The 25,079-nt window shown below is 41.2% G+C and overlaps 1 protein-coding gene across 1 annotated transcript in view; it reads right to left on the reverse strand.

Annotated features, from left to right (window-relative positions):
- CSMD1 (CUB and Sushi multiple domains 1) overlaps nt 1-25,079 on the reverse strand; it is a 2,063,616-nt gene that overhangs the window by 825,703 nt on the left and 1,212,834 nt on the right. The window contains exon 6 of the mRNA XM_024251429.3: nt 4,854-4,966. Coding sequence (XP_024107197.3) covers nt 4,854-4,966 — 113 coding nt within the window. The remainder of the gene's footprint in view (nt 1-4,853; nt 4,967-25,079) is intronic.

A 25,079-nucleotide genomic window follows, 5' to 3' on the forward strand; every position in this document is an offset into this window, starting at 1 on the left:
AATGTATGTAAAACTGGAGCCCAACACTTAGATGGCTATTTAGTAGCAAAAGGTCCCTCATGGTTCAAGATTAACATATTTTCAAAAAATTTACCTTGTAGACAATGAAGACGTCTAGACAACGGATTGTGCTAACAAGGCACTTATTTAATTATGATTAATGATGGAGGCAACATATAAAGAATAGGCTCAATTTTCAGCTGATTTAAAGAAATAATGTGTCCTGCATAAATCTATCATTCAACCAGAGCCCAATATATACAGAAGATATTGCAAATATATTGTGGGTTTTTTCCCCTGCATTTTCTACTTCTTTTGTTCACAATGTTATTTTAAAAGTGAATAGATTTTAAGAGCAGCAACTGTAGAACAGTTTTACTTGTCAATCAACCTTACTATTGCTTCTGGCATGACTTGATTATGTGATTGCAGAGGTGAAAGTCAAAGAAGAAAGTGTAAGACTTGGAGAATAAAGAATTTGGAGATGAAAGTTAAAGATATAAGGGAAGAGTAGAAAGAATATTTTATGTTGGTTGTCATTTATTTGACCAAGAAAAGCACCAAGTTAAAAAGAATATATTATTTGTTTTTGAGAAGTTACACAATTCTGTCCAAGCATCATACGCTGGATAACAAAGCAGTTTCTTATAGAAAGAGACCACCAGGGGGCTGATTTCATATAAACGAATCATATGGTTTATGTTTTTTTTCCTTTCACGAAATATTGTATGTGAGAGTCACCCATGTGGTTGCTCGTGGAGGTAGTTTGTCTCTTTCCATGTTTGTTTATTACTTTTATGGTTAATGAACATTGAGGTGATTCGCAGTGGTTGACAATGGTGCTTGCATCTCCTGTGGACATTCTCTGTACCTGTTGTGCATAGCTACTCATTTCTGTTGGACGCATGAGTCCAACAGAAATGTTTCTTATATTCATCTTGACAGTAAAACAGTTTTCTAAAACAGTTGTATCAATTCAGATTTCCACCAATAGTGCAAAAAAAAAAGTCATTGTTGTGTTCTTTATGTTTTAAAATTTGGAATTTCAAGCTGTTTGTTTTAGTTGCTTTGGGCTGGGGAGGCATTGAGTATGAGGAAGGTTAGGAACCAGAAAGGGTTTCCTAGCAATTCCAAATAATCTGCAATCATGTCAATCCAAGTAACACTGATGGAATTTTTGGTTCTTACAAATGACCATAAATGATAAAGGTGACTACAATAATGTTAAAAAGATAAAATATATGCTAAGCATAAAAATGTATGTTCTTTTTAAAATGTTCTTCTCCATTTTTTATATATATATATATTTATATCTTATATATATCATATATATGATTCAAGTTAAATATATCATATATATGATTCAGGTTGTTTGTCAAAACATTTGGAAACATAAGAAAATAACACAATAATGTTTACATTATGTAAGTTTTCACTACTATTATTGTTGTCTTATTATCCCCAAATATCAATCGACTATGTTTTTTTTGTTTTGCAATTTTTGTTGGCACAAATAATATCAGGTTTTCCTTCTTTAATGTATTTAGTTGAGATAAAAAGTACAATACAATTTGGGCTTCCTGGTTTTCAATCTCAGCATAGACAAGAGGAAAGATTCAGCTGAACAAATGTTTTCCCTGCATGACAGAAGGTTTCCCATTTGCCCTCTGAAGGAACAAACTTGATGATCCTACTTGCAAAAAGTCAGGACAGCCCCGTGTGGAGGGGTGGCCATTGGGTGGCTGGCAGGGACTCTGAGAAGGGCCCATCTCATCCTAAGCTGTTGCTCTGTCTCCAGCTGCCCTTAGGGTTGTTCTAGAATTAGCAACAGCAACCATGCTGGAGCTTCCATTCCTTGGTGACAGTTCTGCCCTCTGGATCCAGAAAAATAATCAGAGTGCCTTTCCACATACTGTGCACCATGCGCCCTCTAAGCTCCCTCACATCCTCCTTCTGATGAGTCTTGTCATCGTCCTCTCTCTGGTCCATCTTCTTCAGAGGGTGGCGTCTAGTACCGAACCTAACCTTCCACAGGCAGTCTGCCTAAATGTGGTTTTAAGCATGAAGTCCCCTGTTCAATGAGGCCCATGTACTCATGAAAAAAAGGTAACTTCATTGTACCGTGTTGTCTTGGAGCTGACCTTCAAAGTCAGCCTTGAAATGTTTCCTAATGCATTACTGTTAGCCAGGCTTACCTCTCCTGATACCTTCACACCTTTTAACCATTTTAGAATTAAATGCCAAATTTCTGAGTCCTCTCTCCTTATATATACAATTGAAGTATGTGTGTGTGTATATATATATGAATACACATATACATCTATATATAAATTATTTGTTATATAAATATAATACAATTTAATTATATATAACTACATACAGTTTATATATGTATAAATGTTTATACTTAAATATATAATTAAGCATATATTATACAATATATAAATTATGTAATTATAATTTATACTTCTATAATATATACAAGAATGAAATGTGTATAACGTACGTATAGTTTAATTCTACAATGTAGTTGTATTGCTTAATTTATATACTCTATATAATACTTTCATTAATTATGTATTTTTTTAACTTTTAAAATCAATGTCTGATACATCTAAGTGATTTCTATTTTCTGCCAACCAATGAGTTTCTTATATCTACCATCTTGGAGCAGCTTCAAATTTGATATTCCATTTTTAACCTTTCTTTCAATTACAGATACAAATGCCAAGTTCACTGATCAGGTTTGAGAAACAAATACTTAGAAATTTTTCATTAGTTCACTGCTGTTCAATTATGGAGAGCTCTAGGAAAAGATCAATTAACATTTTAGAGACAAATCTGTTAGTCAACCTAACTGACTATATGATCAGTCCATTGGCATTGTAAATACTGACTTATGGTTATGTTAAATCAGGTACGGGATGGACATATCCATAGATGTGGATCAGTGTAGAGAAAGCACAGATAGAATTTCCCTACCAGACCACATGGAGTCTTCCTCATTCACATCCACCCAGTCTGGGTGTGAGCCCACCTCCCACCACCAATACGTCCGTCCCACCTTTACTCCATTCTAACTGCAGCCAGAGTATATGGCAGTCACAAGATAACGGCAGATACAGGCAGGTATGGAAAAGGAGGATCGGCCTGGCCTGGCTCCAGGTGAAGGGAAAGCACATTAGTTTCACTCTAATAAAATTTCAGGGCAGCTTCTTTGCAACCAAAGAAGATCAAGCTAAGAACCTTTTGGCAACATCAGAAGGCATGCTGAGATGGACAATGTTCTTGATGATGAAGTCTAAAATATATTTTGGGGCTGGGTATGGTGGCTCACACCTGTAACCCCAGCACTTTGGGAGGCCGAGGCAGGCAGATCATCTGAGGTCAGGAGTTCAAGACCAGCCTGGCCAACATGGCGAAACCCCATCTCTACTAAAAATACAAAATTAGCTGGGTGTGGTGGTGTGCACCTGTATTCCCAGCTACTCGGGAGGCTGAGACAGGAGAATCACTTGAGCCCAGGAGGTAGAGGTTGCAGTGAGGCAAGATTGTGCCACTGCACTCCAGCCCAGACAACACAGCAAGACTCTGTCCACTGCCACCCACCTGCCCCCCCGACAAAAAAAAAACATATTTTGTTGAAACGAATTTGCCCCTGGATTCTGAGGCAGGCAAGTTCTGCATACATCATGTGCTCCAGGGACTGGGTGGCAAATAAAGACTGCTGGTTCCAATGTGTGCTTCTCAGCAACCTCTGCATTTCATTCCCTGCAACTGACCCTTGTTTCTCTACTGGTCATCCTAAAGGAAACAGTGAAAGCATTATGGATTTTAAAATGTGTAAGATAAGAGATATTTAGATCAGTTTGTTGCAAAATTACTAAATCTCCAGCAGGAGCTACAATGAGTCCCCTTTGCATTCTGACTTTCATGGGAGTTATTTACAAACTGCAAACTGTCTTTCTGACCTACTAGTTCCTGGAGCATGGAGGATGCTGTAATTTCTCTGGCACTGCAGGGCTTGGTGTCCTCTCTGGCACATGGCAGGTGTTCAGGGAATGCTGCCTTAATGGGGCCAACATTCTCATCGTCACAATGTGGGGAAAACATAGGCAGTTTGATTGGGAAGGTCCATTATTTTCAAGCACAGTCATGTTATTTTAATTTGGAAATCGAAGTGAAATGGTTTTCAGTAGCCTGCTTAATAAAATGAATAGTTTTTTTCTGTATTAATAAGGATTACTTATTATTAGAAACATACAGGAAATGATACAATATGATTTAGTTATAAACCTTAGAAAGCAGAGAGAAAAAGAATATTTCATTACCAAACTCTGTCCTAATGACTATAGACTCTCCATTTTGCTCAGTTGCAGGAAATCCAGAATCTTTCTTTTAAGGTTCATTATGTGTAAATTACTGAATCAGACATTTATGTGGTGTGAAGACCTTTTAGGATTAAAAGTGATGTTACAATACTTTTTATGCATTTTCATGCAACTTATACACCATAGCACTCTTAGCATGAAGATAAATACAATAGCCAAACTGCTGTGGATATTTACAGATTAGGTGCATAATAATTAAAACCAATGATAATAAATAGCTATTGATTAAAACTTAGCAACTGTTCCAGTGTAACAAGAAACTATACATATCCTGTATACTGTGATAGTGATATAGCATTACTAATAAGTTGCCGGCTGTTGACCATATGATTTCCAAAGATAACAGTGAATAAAGCTATTTTCAAGCTATTTATCTATCTAACGCCGAAAATTTCATGGCTAGAAAGGATCAAAATATATTACGCTCTTGTTTTTTTTTCTTATAAGATGGAACATCCTTACCTTGGAACTGAGCATTAAATCCTTTGCGTCGATGGTTGCTGTCAGAGGTGAAATGGAGTCGTAGCCAATTCTTGCTACTGATAACTGGAGACGGGAGGTTCATGCCAGTTAGCCTAGAGAAGAGAAAGAGGAAAAAAATCTCCCTTGTAAACCAACAGAGCAAATGTCTTATATCAAACCCACTTTAAAATCCGCTTACTTAAATCCTTCATCTTGAGATGCTTAAAACAGAGGCCATGTATTAATTGCCTTTGAACCTTATAATGATCAAAATCATTTTAAACATAAATGCTAAATCCCTTGATGGAATGAATATTTTCAAAAATATTTGATACTTTCATTCTCCTTTATTAATGGTGAATGCAGGAGAAGGTATTCTTTTGATCTCTTAGTTCTTTTCATCAGGATCTTAATCACAAGGAATCAGAAAAAAGGAAAATAAATAGGCAAATGATAAAATTCTGCCTTTCACAATTTGAAGACTTAGTAATTCTTTATTTATTTGTTTTTATTTATTTATTTATTTATTTATTTTGAGACGGAGTCTCACTGTGTCGTCCAGGCTGGAGGGCAGTGGTTTGATCTTGGCTCACTGCAACCTCCGCCTCCTGGGTTCAAGCGATTCTCCTGCCTCAGCCTCCCAAGTAGCTGGGATTACAGGCATGCACCATCATGCTTGGCTAATTTTTGCATTTTTAGCAGAGACAGGGTTTTGCTGTGTTGGCCAGGCTGGTGTCGAACTCGTGACCTCAGGTGATCCGCCTGCCTCGGCCTTCCAAAGTGCTAGGATTACAAGCGTGAGCCACAGCACCTGGCCACAAGACTTAGGAATTCTATTTAACCTGAAGTAGATGCCAACAAACTGTTTCTCATGCTTGGTAACATGCTATGTTCCCCACATCCCATTTGCAGGACTCACAACCTGGGCCTTTCCTACCAAAGTAAAGAAGAGGACCATTTATGAGATTGATGACAAGAACTGCAAAAGAGACTTGAAATGGAATAAAATTATGTTTTAGGAAAGCAGTGCATTAATCTTTTAAAAATAAGATGCAATCAATTTCTGGTTAAGCTGTTTAAAATATCCAGTTCACTTTATAACGTGCAGTTTAGTTGTCAGAAACAATCATGTGTTTTATTTCTTACTATAGAAACCCTTGTGTGCTTACTAAGGAATAAAAGCATTCCAAGATATTAAAGCTCCTGCCCATTAGAGGCACAAGGGACACATTTAGTTTTTCAGTGGCATAAGCATCACTGGATTAGGATGCTTCTGATACAGGATTGCATGCTGGCTCGACTTTGTACTAGGTGAGGCACCATAGGTGGATCATGTTTATGAACCTGTGTTTCCCATTGTATAAACTGGACATGAAAATACCTATATCAAGCGTCGAAAGAGATGACAGAGATACACATGTAAATGTACCTCAAGCACATTCTCCATGTGCTTTACAAGTGGTTGTGCACTGAATAATTATTTTGCATCTTGGTAACAAAATCTATTTTCAAAATGATGCTTATCAGTGTAGATGACCTGTAAGGGTTTAAGCAAATTGCTTTTAGTGGGAACTTGAACTGTGGTGCTGTGTGTGGGCCGGCCTGTGAGTGCCGCAGCTGCTTGGTAAAGCTGAGGATCTCATTTCTATGCAGAGGATTTGCTACGAAATGGGTCACCTGTGTGGAGACCATTTCCCTACTTATTCTATTACCTGGAGGAAGCAGCCCCAGATGAAATACATAGTCAAGCTTTCTGATGTCAGGGTGCCCTATTCCAACTCTCAGGTTTAAAAATGTACAGGATCCACTTTAAATTAAAAGCCAAACCTTGACTGTAACCAATTGCAACAGTGTTTATGCCACTGTTTGAAATAACCTTCTGTAAGAGAAGTACACTGCTCAGATTTGCCTGTTTGCTTCAATTTATGTAGTACTGGCTGGTAACAGCTGGACACAGCTGACTCCAAGGCACATTTAATTACCTTTTTTTTTATTTTTCTGGCGAGATTATGTTACAAATTCTATAGGCCACATACTTATTTGCCTAATACGGAGAATGTCTAAAAAACTAGATTCAAAAACCCCACAGTCTGTCCAGCTCACCTGTACTTAACTGAACTTACAGGTACTTTAAAAAATCATTGTGGCCAGGCGCAGTGGCTCACACCTGTAATCCCAGCACTTTGGGAGGCCGAGGCAGGTGGATCAAGAGGTCAGGAGATCGACACCATCCTGGCTAACACAGTGAAACCCCGTCTCTACTAAAAATACAAAAAATTAGCAGGGCGTGGTGGCGGGCACCTGTAGTCCCAGCTACTCGGGAGGCTGAGGCAGGAGAATGGCATGAATCTGGGAGGCGGAGCTTGCAGTGAGCCAAGATGGCGCCACTGCACTCCAGCCTGGGCAACAAAGCAAGACTCCGTCTCAAAAAAAAAAAAAAAAAAAAAAATCATTGGTTTCTTTGTATATTAAAAATCACAATAATTATTTTCATACACACAAATATCACATACAAAAAATGTTAAATGCAAACATAGAAAATTTAAAAACTACAAACACATAGATATACACTGAAATTAAGCAAAAAAGCAAGCCTACCTTTTCCACATCAGATACTATCCTAATGTAAAATATATACATAGCTAGTAGTATCCAAAGCCCTCAAACTACTGCAGTGATATTTATTCAACCTACTGTAAGTTTCCATTTCATATGGTGATATAAGACTATACAAAAGATCAGTGAATGTAGGAAGATGCATGTACTTGCTGAACTTTTCACAACTGCAATCAATGCTTGTTTTGTTGTTGCTTTGAACATATATATTTTCTCACTCACATTATTTATTAATGGTTCTGACTGTAAAAACCAGGTGGAATTTTTTTTTTTCTTGAGACAGTGTCTTGCTTTTTCACCCAGGCTGGAGTGCAGTGGTGCAATCACAGCTCACAGCAGTCTGCAACTCCTGGGCTCAAGCCATCCTCTTTCCTCAGCCTCTGGAGTAGCTGGGGCTATATGTGCATACCATACCTGGATAGTTTTGTAATCTTTTAATTTTTTGTAGAGACTGGGGGTCTCACTATGTTGTCCAGACTGGTCTTGAACTCAAACGGCCTCAAGAAATCCTCTCACCTTTGCCTCTCAAAGTGCTGGGATTACAGGCGTGAACCACTGTGCCAGCCTGGAATTGCATTTTATTTGCATGCCTATGTTAATAATGATCACAAATAAATCTCCTCTCTACCACCACCTACACCCACATCCCCTCTTTACCCTCATCTGTATTTCCAAATACCTACTCAGAACAATGATAGTTTTGTGTCAGTCAACAGGATATTTCTGTAAAGGGCCAGGGAGTATGCACGTATTTCAGGCTTTTTGGGTCACATGGTCTTTGTTGGAAACTTCAACTTTGCAGGTGTACTTGCCATAGAATGGCAGTGGTTGTGTTCCAATAACACTTTATTTACGGACACTGAGATTTTAATTTTATATAATTTTTTGTGTCACAAAATAGTTACTTTTTTATTGTATTTTTTCAATCACTTAACAATGTGAAAGCCATTCTTAGCTGATGGGCCAGATTTGGCCTGCAGGTATTAGTTTGCTGACCCCTGCTCTAGTATATATGAGGCGATTTGTAAAAACAGGCCTGGTGCAGCGGCTCAAGCCTGTAATCCCAGCACTTTGGGAGGCCAAGGTGGGTGGATCACCTGAGGTCAGGAGTTCGAGACAAGCCAGGCCAACATGGTGAAACCCTGTCTCTACTTAGCTGGGCATGGTGGCAGGCGCCTGTAATCCTAGATACTTGGGAGGCTGAGGCAAGAGAATTGCTTGAACCTGGGAGGCAGAGGTTGCAGTGAGCTGAGATCACACCATCACACTCCAGCCTGGGTAACAAGAGCGAGACTTCATCTCAAAAAACAAACAAACAAACAAACAAAAAACCAACAACAAAAACACTGAGCTGGAAGATAATTAGATGATGCGTAGCAGCCTAGTGTAATTAAGGTTTCAAAAAAAATGCATAAGTCCTGCACAAATTCCTTTTATTTTTGACAGTCTTGCTCTGTCACCCAGGCTGGAGTGCAGTGGCACAATCTCAGCTCACTGCAACCTCCGCCTTCCAGGTTCAAGTGATTCTCCTGCCTCAGCCTCCTGAGTAGCTGGGATTACAGGCACCCACCACCACGCCTGGCTGATTTTTGTATATTTAGTAGAGATGGGGTTTCACCATTTTGGCCAGGCTGGTCTCAAACTCCTGACCTCAGGTGATCCACCCCTCTCATCTTCCCAGAGTGCGAGGGTTACAGGCGTGAGCCATCACACTCAGCCCTGCACAGATTCCTTTTATAGAGAAGGAAGGGTAAGGCCTTTTGACCAATTATACAATCCATTTTCCATGATGAAGCCATTCAAATGAATTGTACCCCAAAGTCGATTTTTGTACATGAATTTCCTGATTTGACCTTTTGCGTTAAACAAATGTTCATAGCCTTTTGTTGTTTGTTTGGGAAAGGTGATTGCTCTTGATTTGGCCTTGACAGTTACACAAATGTTCACTTCCTGTTTTTGTTGTTTGTTTGGGAAAGGGGGTCGCTCTTGATTTGGCCTTGACAGTTACACAAATGTTCACTTCCTGTTTTGGTTGTTTGTTTGGGAAAGGGGGTTGTTCTACATGAGACCTGGCCTTAGAACTGTGTGTTATTGTATCGCTGTCTATAGGGCCAGGAGCTAATCTTATAGCTCTCATCTGACACAAAGTTGATGCTATAAACTCAATTGTTTATTACAAACTATGTAATTTAAAAGAAGTTGATTACTATACAAATTAGTAGATGAAATTGTGAACTCTCTAACAACTTGGTGTCTCAGTTAAGATTTAGAGAAAAAGAATTCAACTGAGTGGCTTTGTGGGAGGTAGAATCATACCTCCTACAGACAGATACCAAAGCCCCGAGGTCCTGCTCCCTGGAGACTGTCAGTGTGTCACCTGACATGGCTCATGGGGACTTTGCAGAACAATGTGCTTACTGAGCTTGGGATGGGGAGATTATACTGGATTATTGAGCGGGCCCAATATAATGAAAAAGATCCTTGAAGTAGAAGACAGAGGCAGGAGGAGAAGGGTCCAGGTAGAGGAGCCTGTGGACAAAGGTCAGAGTGATGCATTGAGGGCTTCACCCTCTTGGCTGACAAGAAAGCTGCTGATGCCTTTATAACTGGAAATGCAAAGAAACGCCTTTTCTCATAGAGTCTCCAGAGAGGAACACAGCCCAGCTGACACCTTGATTGTAGGTGTGAGATTTCTAATCTATTTATTGAACATAATAAACACGTGTTGGTTTAAGTCATTGTATTTGTGTTAATTTGTTATGGTGGCAATAGAAAGCAAATCTCTTGTTTAGATGTATACATTAAATATGTATAGCTTTTATACGGCAGCCATAACTCCATAAAGTGGCTTAAAAAGACCAAAACAGAAATACAGCCTTTTAATCAGTATATCCTATTTTTCATTCTAGAATGATCCTGAAGAAAAGGACAGAAAAGGAAATATGGTAGAATGTGACACGAATCTTATCTATTCATAACCTTAGTGAATCCATGCAGTTTAAACCCTTTCTAAAATGAACAGTGATTGAAGATCTACCACTGTTGGAGTGAGCTGAAGTCTTCTACAGCTGTTAGCCACACTTCTTTTAAGTCTGCTGGATTTGGTTTTCTAATAAACAAATAGTTTGGAAAATGAAAGAGATTATGGGGCAAATGGTGGAAAATTGGCATGAACAGAGACAAGATTCAAAGTAGAAACCTCTAAAAGAGAATAGGGTGCCAGGTGCAGTGGCTCACATCTGTGATTTCAGCAATTTGGGAGGCCAAAGTCAGTGGATCACCTGAGGTCAGGAGTTCGAGACCAGCCTGGGCAACATGTTGAAACACCACCTCTACTAAAAATACCAAAAAAAAAAAAAAAAAAAAATTAGCCAGGCATAGTGGCAGACTCCTGTAATCCCAGCTACTCAGGAAGATGAGGCAGGAGAATTGTCTGAACCTGAGAGGCAGAGGTTGCAGTAAACCGAGATCGCACCATCGTACTCTAGCCTGGGTGACTGAGAGACTGTCTCAAAAAAAAAAAAAAAAATGAGGAATGGGGAACTAATGGTAGGGATTAACCAATGTCTTCCTGCATTAATTCAGAACGTACTGACCGTTTTCTCTCCTGATGTCCAGAAACACAGGACACATGCCTGGTGAAATCAAGTGGAGCTTGCCAGGTCAGGGATATTGGGGCTTAAAAAACAAGGGGGTTGAGCAGTGAGAAAAAGAGTAACACAGAGTAACAGGCTGAGAAAGGGTCTTCTTAAGGGAATTTTGACATGCTCTATTTCTGGAGCATCTCAATCTAGGTCAGGAAACCCACAAAGCCATTCAGTGGGAATGTTGGACAGCTCCCTTAGAGATGGCAAAAGGAATTGGTTGTTCTCACTTTTTTCCCCTAAGAATACCAAATTAAGCAATTTAAAGCATTGCCAAATTCATTTCTTTCAGAGGATTCAACTGGGTTTTTCTTCTGCTAAGAGTTAAAATAAATGGAGGACTCATGGGATCCTTACAGTTACGACGACCTCCTTTGAGCTTAAATAGAACAGGCCAGTCTGTTTCATTTTCTCCAAATAATTGTACCATACATTTTAGGATTCTATTTATAACATACTCCTACTCATTTTTTCATGTAAGCTCCCTCAGCCTCACTTTTCTCAGATGGGATATAAGGGCTGAACACATTGTTCTAACATTTTACAGCACTCTGTATGTATGACTCATGCATTTCGCTTATGTGACTTGAAAAATGTAGAGTCAATTTATGGGGATAATTTTCTAAAATGCATTTGGAAATGCTAATGGTTTTGGATATTGCTTTGTTTGAGTACTTCTCTTACATTAAGCCAGATTTCTTATGTCTTTAGAAAATCATCAGAGAAATGTCTGGGGGTTCCTCTGTAGTTAAATCTCTTCAACTATGATGACTCAGAAGCCAGAAAGAATTACTGCTATTGGGAGAGGCTTTAAATGATCTCCGCTCGCCGAGGGGACTAAGAAATTTAATAAACCTATTACTTGGAGGAGACCAGTTGTGTGTCAATTTGGGGAGAAAGCCATATAAAAGATGTGCTATTTTTTTGCATTTTGTGGACATGCAATCCAAATGGTTTGTACTGTGGTGTTTCATTATCTCTGTTTTGTCAAAATTAAATAGAACAATCTGATCAAACAGAGAGTTCCTGACATGATATGTTTTGAATTGGCTGTGATTCACATTGTAAGTGAAATCAGTTCTCTCATGGACACGTTTTGAGTTTATACAACTGTTCCAAGTCTTATTTTGGAGACTAGCAAAAGTGACAATGAACTAAAAAGTAGCTCTCATCTCACAAGAACATGAAAAACAGTTAAAAGCAGGTCTATGTGTGTGTGTGTACACACATACAAATACACACAATAATACCCAGACACAAATATATATGTATACATGCACATACACATATTTACATAGTTATCAATATTTCTAGAAGTTTAATTCAAAAGTTTTATGCACACGTATATACTATCTGGGGAAAAACAACCAACTATGAAACAAAATAAAATAAAAACACCCATATGGTATATTTAAAAGTGTACCACACAAGAGTTTTCATTCAACAGTTCTTTAATCAAAACTACCATTTTTTTTTTTTTTTTTTTTTCCAGATGCAGTTTTACCCTTTCACCCAGGCCGGAGTCAAATGACATGAACTCGGCTGACTGCATCCTCTCCCCACCAGGTTCAAGCCATTCTCCTGCCTCAGACTGCTGAGTATCTGGGATTATAGGCACAAACCACCACACCTGGCTAATTTTTGTATTTTTAGTAGAGACGAGGTTTCGCCATGTTGGCCAGGGTGGTCTTGAACTTCTGATCTCAGGTGATCCATCTGCCTAGGCCTCCTAAAGTGCTAGGATTACAGGCTTGAGCAACCATGCCCAGCCAAAATTACCACTTTCTACGAGTCATTTCTTCCACCTGGCACGGCATTCATGATTGTCTCTGGCAAAGGGCTTCTCTCTCCCTGACAATGATTTTTCTCCCTCTGGCTCTCTTTTTCCTGGGAGCACTCTCTGAGGCACCATCATGCTCCACACCAGTGGCCATAAGCGTCCCTCTTGGTAACATCATCCACTCCTGCGACTCTAGCCACGGCCTTTAGCTTTTTCCTTGTGCCCTCCTATAGTCCATTTTTTAAAAGAAAAAATAATTTCTAGTCTCCTGAGCCCTCCCACTCACTCCAGCTTGGCTCATTCTGCTTTTCAGCCTCCTCAGGTGCACGCCACCCCCATCCCCTGCTTTCTACACCCAGAGACAGCTGACTTCATGCAGGGTGCCATGCAAAGCCCCACGTGCCCTCCTGAGTCAGATCATCCCATGCGCTGTCCCTTACCTGGAGATCAGCAGAAACATCTGCCCTGCATCCAACCTACTCTGCACCTGCCTGGTCATTCCTGGCCCTCCTTTAAATTTCAGAACATATGTTGCATTCTCAGGGAAGCCCACCCTGATCTCTAAGATCAGGCAGCTCCTCCTTGGCTATGCCCTCTCCTGACACCCCAGACTTACCCTTTGCAGACATTTTCAAAATAATAATGACTTGGTATAAGGCACATGGCTGTGCTTTGGTCAGATAGGCTGAGGTAGGATGTTTATATCCTGTGTGACTCAGCGAGTTTGTAGCACAGGCGTATAACTCCACTTGGTATAACAGCCATGTAGCCATAACATGGGAAGGCCATGACTTGGCTCTAAGACACTCTTGTCTGTGGAAGGTATAATTGCCCTGCTGACGCCGTACAGGCACACTGGTGCCCAGAGAAAGAGAGAGAGCCAAAGCTGTCCATCTGCAAAGATGGTCGGGGGGAGCCAGGACACAGCTTGGCTTGGTTTATTCCCAGAGAGAGAAAGAGTTAAGCTGCTGACCCTGAAGGCAAGGGAGAGCCACCCATGCAATCGGGTGTAAGGGAACTGCCAGAGTAAGCAGCCGAGACAGGGCGGAGAGTGTGAGGAAGCTGCTGATGAGAGCCGCTACTGAATAAAATCATCTTTCACCTGCCTACGCCCGTCCGAGTGTTCTTTCTGCTTATCCCCCAACTCTCTTCAGATCTCACCATGACATTTGGTGTAGTCTTGAACAGGACACTTGGTGATTTGTATAGTTATTTGCTTAACGTTAGTCATTTTTGCGAGACTTGAAGCCTGTCCTATTCTCACAGTCTCTCTGGCACGTAACACAGTGCTGGGCATGTGGTCGGCACTCAATGCACATTGGCTGAATAAGCCAAAGAGATCTCTTCACCCACACTCCCAGAGCCCTAGGCCAGTCCCGCGTCATAAAGTAGAAATGACTACAAGAAACCCTCGATGTTATGATGCCAGCTGGGGTGCTGACACTTCGGATATTTTGTCTCCTCCAAATCTCACGTTGACGTGATTGCCGGTATCGGAGGTGGGGCCTGTGGGAGGTGTTTGGGTCTTGGGGGCGGAACCCTCATGAATGAATGGCTGGTGCCTTCCCCATGGTAATGAGTAAGTTCTCACTCTCAGTTTACTCCGGAGCTGGTTGTTTAAAAGAGCCTGGCATCTCCCCCTCTCCTCTCTTTTGCTCCCATTCTCACCCTGTGATATACCTGTGCCACCTCTACCTTCTGCTGTGAATAAAAATTTCTTGAGGCCCTCACCAGAAGCCAAGCAGGTGCTAGCCCCATTTGGTACAGCCTGTGGAATTCTGAGCCAAATAAACCTCTGTTTTAAAAATAAATTACCCACTCTCAAGTATTCCTATATAGCAACGCAAAACAGATTGACACAAGTGCCTGTGTGGCTAAACAGTGTCATAGCTGGATAAACCTTGTGCCTTTGTACAGAAACTAGATAAGTGAGGAGATAAATGGTGGTAGGACAATGGGCTCCATATTCTCAGAGGACCCAGGTCCCTGAATGCACACATAATTCTGAGGACACTGTTCACATGGAATGATTTCCTCCAAAGCCTTAGACCTCAGCACCCCTGACTGGAGATGCCTTATCTCCTTATATTAATAACCTCTATGGGAATTAAAAGACCCCATAACTCACTTGCCCTAGAAACGTCCTCAATTCCCACTCCCCACGTCTGTCTCTGTTTGTCATGAAGCTCCTCAGCAGTTGTTTAGCACACAGCCACCCCTTGTTTCAGAATGTCTGGAGGCCACAGGCTCTCAGATGTATATTTCTGGTTGCACTCAAAAAGACATGACTGGAGGGGACCAAAGCAGGGCTCAGGGAGTGGACAGCACACTCTCACTCCATGGACCCCTCCTCCATTTAGATTTGCACCGTGCACATTCGGTCACTAAGTCACATGTATTCCACCTGCAAAGTAAGCTTCTCTCTTCTCTTCCAGCTACACACTGCCTGTGTTCCCGTCCAAACCCTGGTGTCTCTGCTTGTGCTGTAGGGAAAGTCTCTCGCATGTACTTGTGCTCCCTGCCCCTCTCTGCTCTAAACCACACTGCATGACGCTGACATGAACTACCACAAACATAATCAAACATATGTAAACAACCTATGTGTGTGAGACACCTTGCTGGTTCCTGAAGACATGCGTGTGAGTGAGCAGAGGCAGTCACAATCTTTGAGAGCAGAGTAGCCCTGGGTGACGGATGTCACACATGAGGCACCACCAAGTGGGGAGTGCAGGTTGCTGTGAGTGTCTGCAAGAGGGGATTTAAACTTCTCTTGGATGACAGTCCCCTTGGAGATGTGATATCCACATTGTGACTTGTCATGTGTCTGGCTAGACAGAGGCTGGGGAGTTCATTATTTAGAGCAGTAATCACCTGAAAATCCATGGTGAAGTTAAATCACAGCACTGCCCTTTTCTCTTTCTTTCTTTTTTTTTATTCTGAGACACAGTCTCACTCTGTTGCCCAGGCTGCAGTGCAGTGGCACAATAGTGGCTCACTGCAACCTCTGCTGCCTGAGTTCAAGGGATTCTCATGTCTTAGCCTCCCAAGTAGTTGGGATTAAGGTGCACGCCACCACGCCCAGCTAATTTTTGTATTTTTAGTAGAGACAGGGTTTCGCCATGTTGACCAGGCTGGTCTCGAACTCCTGACCTCAGGTGATCTGCCCACTTCGGCCTCCCAAAGTGCTGGGATTACAGGCATGACCCACCACTCCCGGCTGCACTGCCCTTTTTTCTAAAAATATTTTTCATAGCTTTCAAACACCCTCAAAAAGAGGTCAACTGTCTTAGTACCGAAGACCCTTTATAATATGACTCCATATGTTTCTAGCCTCATTTCTTATCACGCCCTTTCGTGAACCTTGTGTTCTGCCCATGCGGTGGCGATCACTCTCTCGATTGTCTGCTGTGCTCCTGCTTTTGCTCTTGATCCTGCGCAGTCGCTCTTCACTAGCCCCACGGGCTCACTTTTGCCTGTATAAATCCTTCCCAAATTTCCAAGGTGTTTCAAAAGACATCCCTTCCAAAGACCTTTCCCTCCTTATCTTTAATAGACTTAACCACTCCTACCTTTACAGCATTCGTTCCATAGGCTTCCCTGGAAGTTACCGTGTGTCTTATATTATTGGTGGTTGCGTAGAGGTCTACCTCACCTCTGCACTCTGAGCCCACTGAGGGCACTGGTGCTAACTCGGACATCTTCCTCTTCTTTGTAGTATTCTGCATGCACTAGAGCCTTAACAAGTCAATTCTAAATAGTTTCTTATTTTTGCTCCTAATGTAAGTTATTAAGAGAAGTGAACCCCAAGATGATAAAGTGTTAAGAACAGTAAGAGAACACTGCTCTCATCCTCTCATGCCCAGTGGCTTCCCATCAGCACTGCAGCCTTGCAGGTGGGGGCGCCCAGTGGGTAAGATCTGGTATCTTCCTTTTGTTTGTCCCAGCATAGCTCCACAGTCCTAAGGGTGGAGACAGGTCTCAGGAATCCAGTGGGGACACACCTTCACCATTGAGGAAGGAGAAAGAGGAGGATGACAGCACTTGTGAGAGATAGGGTATGAGAGTCCATCTCAAACATGACAGACTTGAGAGAAGGCCGTAAAAATGGCCGGGATGCCAGCAAATCAGGCATCAGGAATTAACCCAGAGGTCAGGCAGAGAGGATCATTTGGGAGAGGATGTGACAAAGCCCATCTTCTTAAGCTTAAGGACTACGTGCCAGGGAATTGCTCAGAACTCAAGCCTGGGAAATGGCTCAGACAGACAAGTAATTCGATAAGACAGTCGAGAGACAGTGGCCCTGATGGCATTTCTCTGTGGGTGTGTACTTTGGGCCTCCTGTCCATGGAAGGGACAGAGGAATGAGGCCAACACAGGAAGCAGCTTCAGCCAGTGGTGCACTTTCTTCTGCTGGACGAGAGAGCTGTCACACCCCACCTGGAAATCTCCTCACAGGCCTCTCAATGTTGGAGGACCCTCCACAGGTGATGCAGATCATACTGGTATTAAAAATCTTGGTTGCAACAAGCTAATCTGGATCCAAGTCAGTGACCTGGAAAACGAAACCTCTAAGTGCCTGTTTCTAATCCTTGGCTGTATCCAATGTCCTGGCACCTAGTTTACTACTATCTGTGAAGACAGGCCTCTGAGGTTTGCCAACAGGAAGAAACAAACAGGCAGACACCCTTTGCCTTCTATAATACTTGGACATTTGCAATAGGGAGCAGTCGGCACTGGACATGGGTATCCATATCATATTTTGCTTATCAAAAAAGGTAGTGTCTCCAAACACAGAGAACCCTATAATAAATTCCACACACAGTCAATACTCAAAGACTGATAATAAAGAAAATAATTTAAAAAAACATGGTAACAATTTATTTTGGGTTCACTGAACATTTTCTCTTGATATTATTTTTAGCATACATATTCCTTAGGAATATCATTAAAAAGCACATTTTTCTCCTTAATCTTGGGGTCTTGGGGTAAGAACAAGTCTTATCCTAGCTCATTCCAAGAGCCTGAAATGAGTCTACCATTTTCTTATATCACTTGATAGACTGACGCAGACATTATTCAATCAGCTGGTAAGATATCCAGCGAGTCCCATGGCAACAGGTGCAGCCTGGCTAATGCAATCATGTGGGTCCCCAGGCGAAAAGACCAGCAGCCCTCAACATCCGAGATCATATGAGCTCTCATAACTCCGGAGCTCTTCAGCCACTTTTCAGCATCACTGCCTGCCTTCTGCAGACCCACTTAAACCTCACTCAAGTACAGCAGCCGTGGGGTTCTGCTGAGGCTGCTGTGTCTCCAGCTGGTCTGTCTGTGCTGTGCTTCTTAGGTCACGCTGCCATCGTAGAAAGCAAGCTCATTCCATGCACAGGCTCTGGACTGAGGCCAAGGAGCAGCTCAGGCTCTTTTATGGAAACCAGCCGCCTTTCTCCCCGACCTGCACACTCTGCAATGGTGTGGTCATTACAAACACGGACGGTGGAGTCAGACGGACCTGGGTCCAAACATAACCATGTTCCTTCCCATCTGGGTGACCTCAGGCCTTTACTCAGCCCTCCTAAACCTCAAAATCGTTCATTGTGTGAATAATGATATATGCTACTGCAGACTGCACACTGCTGCTGTTCTCTCAAGCATCTTTTTCTACTTCCCCCAACCTAACTAAGGCTTAGCTTTTGCTCCGATCCTCACTTTATCCCATAACATCCAAAGCTGATTGCTGACCTTATCCAAATACATGTGTGTGGATCTATCTCTCAACTACGTTTTATATCCACGCGATATATATTCACGCAATACATACTGTATATGATATATGGTATTACAAGTAATACCTACATATTATGTATATTATACAGTGTATGTCTACATACACTTTGGGTTAAGAGAAGTGAACCCTAAGATGATACAACATTAATAACACTCAGAGAACGCTGCTCTCATCTTCTCACGAACACTGGCTTCCACCAGCACTGCAGCCTTGCGGGTGGAAATGCCCAGTGGGTCAGATAAATAAATACATGTCTATTTATTTACATATCATGTTAAAAAGTTAAAAAGTTTCCCAACTTGTTAGCTTTTTTCTACTTTACATTAATGATGTGTACATTACGTCATTGGATGCTAAACTTTTAAATATTTCAAACGTCTTTGCAGTTCCAAACTCCATGAATGCACCAGGTACACAAAACAGAATCAATCTTTGACCTCGAGTATAGACAGCTACAGTCCATCTGATTTAGAGTCATATATTTAAAGACAAGCCAAAATGTGTGTCTTCAAAGATAGCAGGGAGGGGGTGAGCAGTGAGGTAGGAGAACTGAAGGCCAGAAACGAAGGGAATCTTTTGGAAGAGTGGTTACTGGCATAGACAACCACACAGTGGCCAATTCCAACAAGGCAGAGACATATTCCCCGGCTGAGTGAGTATCATGATTGAGCCAGGCAGTTGGTTCAGCTTCCCACTCAGTGAATAATCCGACCTAACTGTGGAAGCTCATCTTCAATATGATTGGAAAATTCCAAGTATCCAGCCCTTAAGGAGTAACATTCCTTTAGGTCAGTCCATGTTTATAAATGTTTTAAATTGACTACCGTATCCAGAAAATATATTTCCGACTTATTTTTTTCTGAAAATTTCTAGTTTATGCCATAAACAATAATATAAAATAGCACGAGACAATTTATAAGAAAGTCCAAATGGCTCAGAGCACTGCTAAACAGAAATAAGAGTACCTTAAGTTCAATACAGAAAGTAATATTAAATACAAGCAGAACTGACCATATTTTATTTTCACTTGCTCCAGAAGCTCAGAACTTTTAAGTCTTGTGTTATTGTTCCTTTCCAGCCAGCCTAGCAAAGATATGTAATTTTCTTAACACACAAACCAAACCAGTGTATCCCACATTACTGACACACTCTCAGAAATGGTAAGGCTTGTCCTAAGTTTTGCTGGCAACTTGCTAATCCATTACTTCCTTGGTGGATAGTCTAAAAGAAAAATTGCACAGGCTTTAGGAAATGTCCATCCTACAGCACCATTTCTTTGAAGGAGGGTCTACTTAGCATTCACTGCTTTTCAAGAATCTGCTGTGTTCCGATGGAAGATGGAAAGTGAATGGAACAGGAAAGGCCTGGCGGATACCTGCACAGCAGGCCCACAGCACACCTGGGGAGGGTGTTAGTTGCTTTTGGACAGGCAGGTGTGTTTGGTTAGAAAGTCAGTCAGGAAAAGTCAGAGTTGAGGAAACTAATTAAAGAGATGACTTTTCCTTATTAGTTACTCTACAGTTAAATTGATTAAAAGATGAAAACTCATAATTTCCCCTTGCCATCATTTGACAAGCTTTCAATGTTCACAGACATGCTGGTGGGACCTACACCACTCGAAGGCAATTTGATCATTACCATGATTCTTCTGTATATGTCTGTAACAAACTATAGTTAAATAGTGGTCTTTAGTTAAAATCACTTTGAGGAAAATTGCAAATATGTTAAAAGAAAGTTGTACCAAATTAGATAACAATATCCATTAATTATTATGTTAAAAAGCATTCAATGACAGAAAAGAATATTTCAGATACATCCAATTCCAGTGTAAAGTGACAGGCTGGACTCATTGTTTTTCTTCTACAGTTGATGAGAAAATAGAGGATACGAAAAAAAATAAGAAAAAATATAATATCATTAAAATTAGCGACAACCATACATCTAATTTTCTATGTGCTTTCCTTTACAGATACGTATAGGCAGATATAAAAGTAATGTATCTATTTATACATCATTTAAAATCCACTTTTTTCCATTAAGAAAATGTTATAGCTCTTTGTATATCTATATATATATATGATTTGTGAAATCTGTGAACTACTCCTTTGAATGAACGTACCACTACTTATTTAACCAATGTCCTACTATGGCAATTTGGTATTATTTCTGATAGTTTCATAAATTTTATAGCACACCACCTTATGATGCATATGTGTTGAATCAGCATTTTTATTTCACAGGATGGATTCCTAGAAGTAAAAGGTATGTGTCAAAAGGGATGTAGTTCTTCAGGACTTTTGAAAAATACCTATTGCAAAATTGCTCTTTACAAAAAATAGGCTTTGGGAAGAAGCCTTTGAAAGGCACTCTGTGAATTCATACAGTGATGTGCCTTTTGCTTCCTTTTTTTTAGATCCGGCCCATTTTCTACCTTTGCTGTGATCCCTGATCAGGGAAGGCTTGTGTCTCTATTTCTAGATTACTCCCTTCTTTCCATCAGAGCGACTGGCACAGCTGTCTCCAGCAGGAGACTAAAGGCTACCTGAAGCCCTGGCCTATACCACACTCATACAGGTCCCTCTCCAATGACTTTGAAACATTTCTACACATTGCTTCTTTCCTTGGTGCAAGAAAATACTAGGAGCAGCTGGGCACGGTGGCTCATGCCTGTAATCCCAACACTTTGGGAGGACGAGGGCGGGGGTGGATCACAAGGTCAAGAGTTCAAGACCAGCCTGGCCTATGTGGTGAATCCCCGTCTCTACTAAAAATACAAAAATTAGCCAGGCACGGTGGTGCATGCCTGCAATTTCAGCTACTCAAGAGGCTGAGGCAGAAGATTCGCTTGAACCCAGGAGGCAGAGGTTGCAGTGAGCCAAGATCACGCCACTGCACCCCAGCCTGGGCAACAAAGCGAGACTCCATCTCAAAAAAAAAATAAATAAAAAATAAAGAAAGAACATAATAGGAACACTGTGAGGCCCCTCGCACATGCAGAACAGCCATAAATGAAGGGAAGAAGGGTCTGAAAGGAAAATTGTTTTTAGTGCTTTTTCCCCATCATGACTGACTGTCGCCCCAACACCTTGTGATCTAATTTCATGTCACTGTAGGCATATGATGGTGGCGCTCTTTCCCTTCCATCGCCTACTCCATTCCCCGCCAAACCCATACTTAATTGCAGTTTTTCTTTATACTCTCTCAACCATTATATATTTAGTAGCTGACCTAAGAAAAGATAAAGAAGGAAAAACAAATGGTGCTATAGCTCATATTTTTTAGTCTTATAACATTTTGCAGGATTAAATTAATCATTTTCAGATAGCTTAGTGAATCTCCAAATTCAATAGGAGGTAAGCAGAAATTTCCCTGTGCATGTTAATTTGGACAGTTTCTCTCTCTCTCTCTCTCAGTGTGTGTGTGTGTGTGTGTGTGTGTGTGTGTGGGTTTCATTTGCATGTCTGTGGTGGACAATAGTCTTGGGGATATTGTATTCTCAGGATCTTGGAAAACTGTATCCAAATTGTGAACAAAAAATAAAACATTTCAACACACTGGAATTATGATTTGGTGCACTTTGGGAAAAACGATGCCTACACTTTTTGGGGCCAGCTACTTTGGGGTTTTGAAATAGTGTTTGGCTCCCTGAGCCACTCTTGCCTTTGAGTTTAGGTCCAGAGGCTGCACCTGCTGGTGCTTCTGGAAGCCTTGCTTACTCTCAGGAATAACAGACAAAGAAGAACTCTTAGAAATTCAGACGGCATTGCTTCACACTCTGCAAAAAGAGTTTACAAAGGAGAGTTTTCATTCAAAATGCTTTTTGCAGATGATACCAAGTTCTTTTCTCAGTTGCTGGAGGTGGCAAGCAGGGCCAGGCCAATTCTCAAGCTCTCGAACACACAACAGTTCGGAGCTTCTGCTCATTTGGGTGACTGGATAGCATCACCATTGCAGAAACACAGCCCCCAGAGACCTGGAGAGCCTCAGGGGCAGGGAGTCAGGCAGCATCAAGTTGGAGTGAGGTGACAGAAGCCAGTCCTGAATCACCCCCAGACAGCACAACACAGGAGGGAGAGAATGGAGAGGCCTCTAAAGACCTCGAGGTAAAAGCAGACAAAACACAAGATTCAGTGGCATTGACTGTGTGTGTTCAAATGACAGCATCATGCTGTCTCCATTGCAGGAAAGGACTCTGGGAACCCTTTACTATGAGGCAAAGTGATACGTTCAATACATTCTCACTCGTGTCCTGGCTTTGCCCACTTTTGAAACTGCCACAACCCTGATCTGACCCAGATATGAGCAGGATAAAAATAGCCCAGAGGCAACTCAACAAGCCATGTAATGTCTACTGGCATTCAGCAATTACAGCATTTATCCAATTCTGGGCTGGTGGGAATCCATACCCTCGTTTGAAATGGATCTAAAGAGGAGCTTCTAGTGCGAGCATCTGAGTCTGTCATTATGCTACCAATCCAGGTGGTTGATATTAGGGTGATTTTGTGTGAATGCTCTAAACTGTAAATGAACACCCCCTATTCTCCTTGAATTCTCAGAAAGGACAACATATATATATACGTGTATATATATACGTGTATATATATACACATATATACATATATACATATATACATATATACATATATATACATACAGACACACACATACATACACACACTTATATATACATATATACACATATTTATATATACGTACATGCATACACACGTATACACACGTGTATACATATACACACACGTATACATATGTGTATACATATACACACGTATACACACGTGTATACATATACACACACGTATACATATGTGTATACATATATACATATATGCACATACACACATATATACATATCAAACATATACACACATATATACATATATGTATACATATATACATGCCATATACACATATATGTATACATATATACATATACACACATATATACATATACTATATATATATACACACACACACACACATCAAACATACCTTCATTCAGCAAATATTGAACGAATGCCTGGTCTATAAAGCGCCATGACAGCCAACTGGAAGTCTGTGTTTAAGGCATCTTACAGCACCTCCCAACCCCCTCCTCTGCGCCACATCCTTAGTACATTCAGGGTGACACTAAAAATATCACAGATAGGGGGCTGATAAAAGACAGATGTTTATGGCTCATAGTTCTGGGGGGCTGGAGGTTCAATATCAAGGAAGGACTGGATTCCTGATTCAGAGGCAGCGCCTCCTCCCTGTACCTTCCCATGGCAGAAGGGAAGAGGGAGCTCTCTGGGGCCTCTTCTATAAGGACACTAATCACACTCACAAGGGCTCTGTCCCCACAACCTCATCTCTTCGCCAAGGATCCACCTTCTAATAGCATTAGGATTTCAACATGAACTCTAGGGGGACACTGACATTTAGACTATGGCATGTACTCAAATAATCTGTCACCAAAGTGCACAACTAGCTTGTGTTTTAGATTCTCCATGCATTTGGGGATGTAATAGGTTTGGGGAGAGCTGGTAGTAGGGGGTCTTGCAGTGTCACCCAGGCTGGAGTGCAGTGGTGCAGTCTCGGCTCACTGTAGCCTCGACTACAGTGAGGGCTCAAGTGGTTCTCCCACCTCAGCCTCCAGAGTAGCTGGGACTACAGTCATGCACCACTATGCCTAATTATTGTATTTTTTGTAGAGATTGAGTCTCACCATGTTTCCCAGGCTGGTCTTGAACTCCTGGGCTCAAGTGATCCTCCCACCTTGGCCTCCCAAAGAGCTGAGATTGCAGGCACGAGCCACCACACCCGGCCTATAATAGGTATTTAGTGAAGACAAAGTAAGTGCAATGTAAATTCTTTTGGCAGTTTTATTCAATTTTGGCCTTATTCTGTATTTGCTGACTTACGGCAACAGCATCTTAATTGAGTTCCCACCTTCAAATTGATGATGAGGAGGGCAAGAGTGATGGGCAGTAACACTAACCTGGAATAAATATCCAGAATAAATATCATTCAAGTGGCAGGCCCATCTACATGCTTCAACAAGTCATTTTCATTCACTTTCCCCCACATTGTATTTATTATGATCATTACTATGTTGTTCACGAAAATGCAAACCAATAAACAAACTGCGGATCTGTGAGGTTGAGTAATTTGCGCTACATTGCACAGCTAACAGAAGCCTGTGCCTGGATTAACCCTGCATCTATTTGCTCTTAATTCTTTTACTTACACAGTTGCTGCTCTATCCTACCTATCTTTCATTCTTGTGTTTTGGTTATTTTCCTAAAATACAGGCTGAGTCATGCAGCTTCTCATCTAAGTATGTCCGCAGCCCATTCCCTCTCAGTTTTGAGCATAAATTTACGCTGCATAAACTGTTATCT

This window comes from Pongo abelii, chromosome 7, assembly GCF_028885655.2.
Source record: "Pongo abelii isolate AG06213 chromosome 7, NHGRI_mPonAbe1-v2.0_pri, whole genome shotgun sequence".
NCBI lineage: Eukaryota > Metazoa > Chordata > Mammalia > Primates > Hominidae > Pongo > Pongo abelii.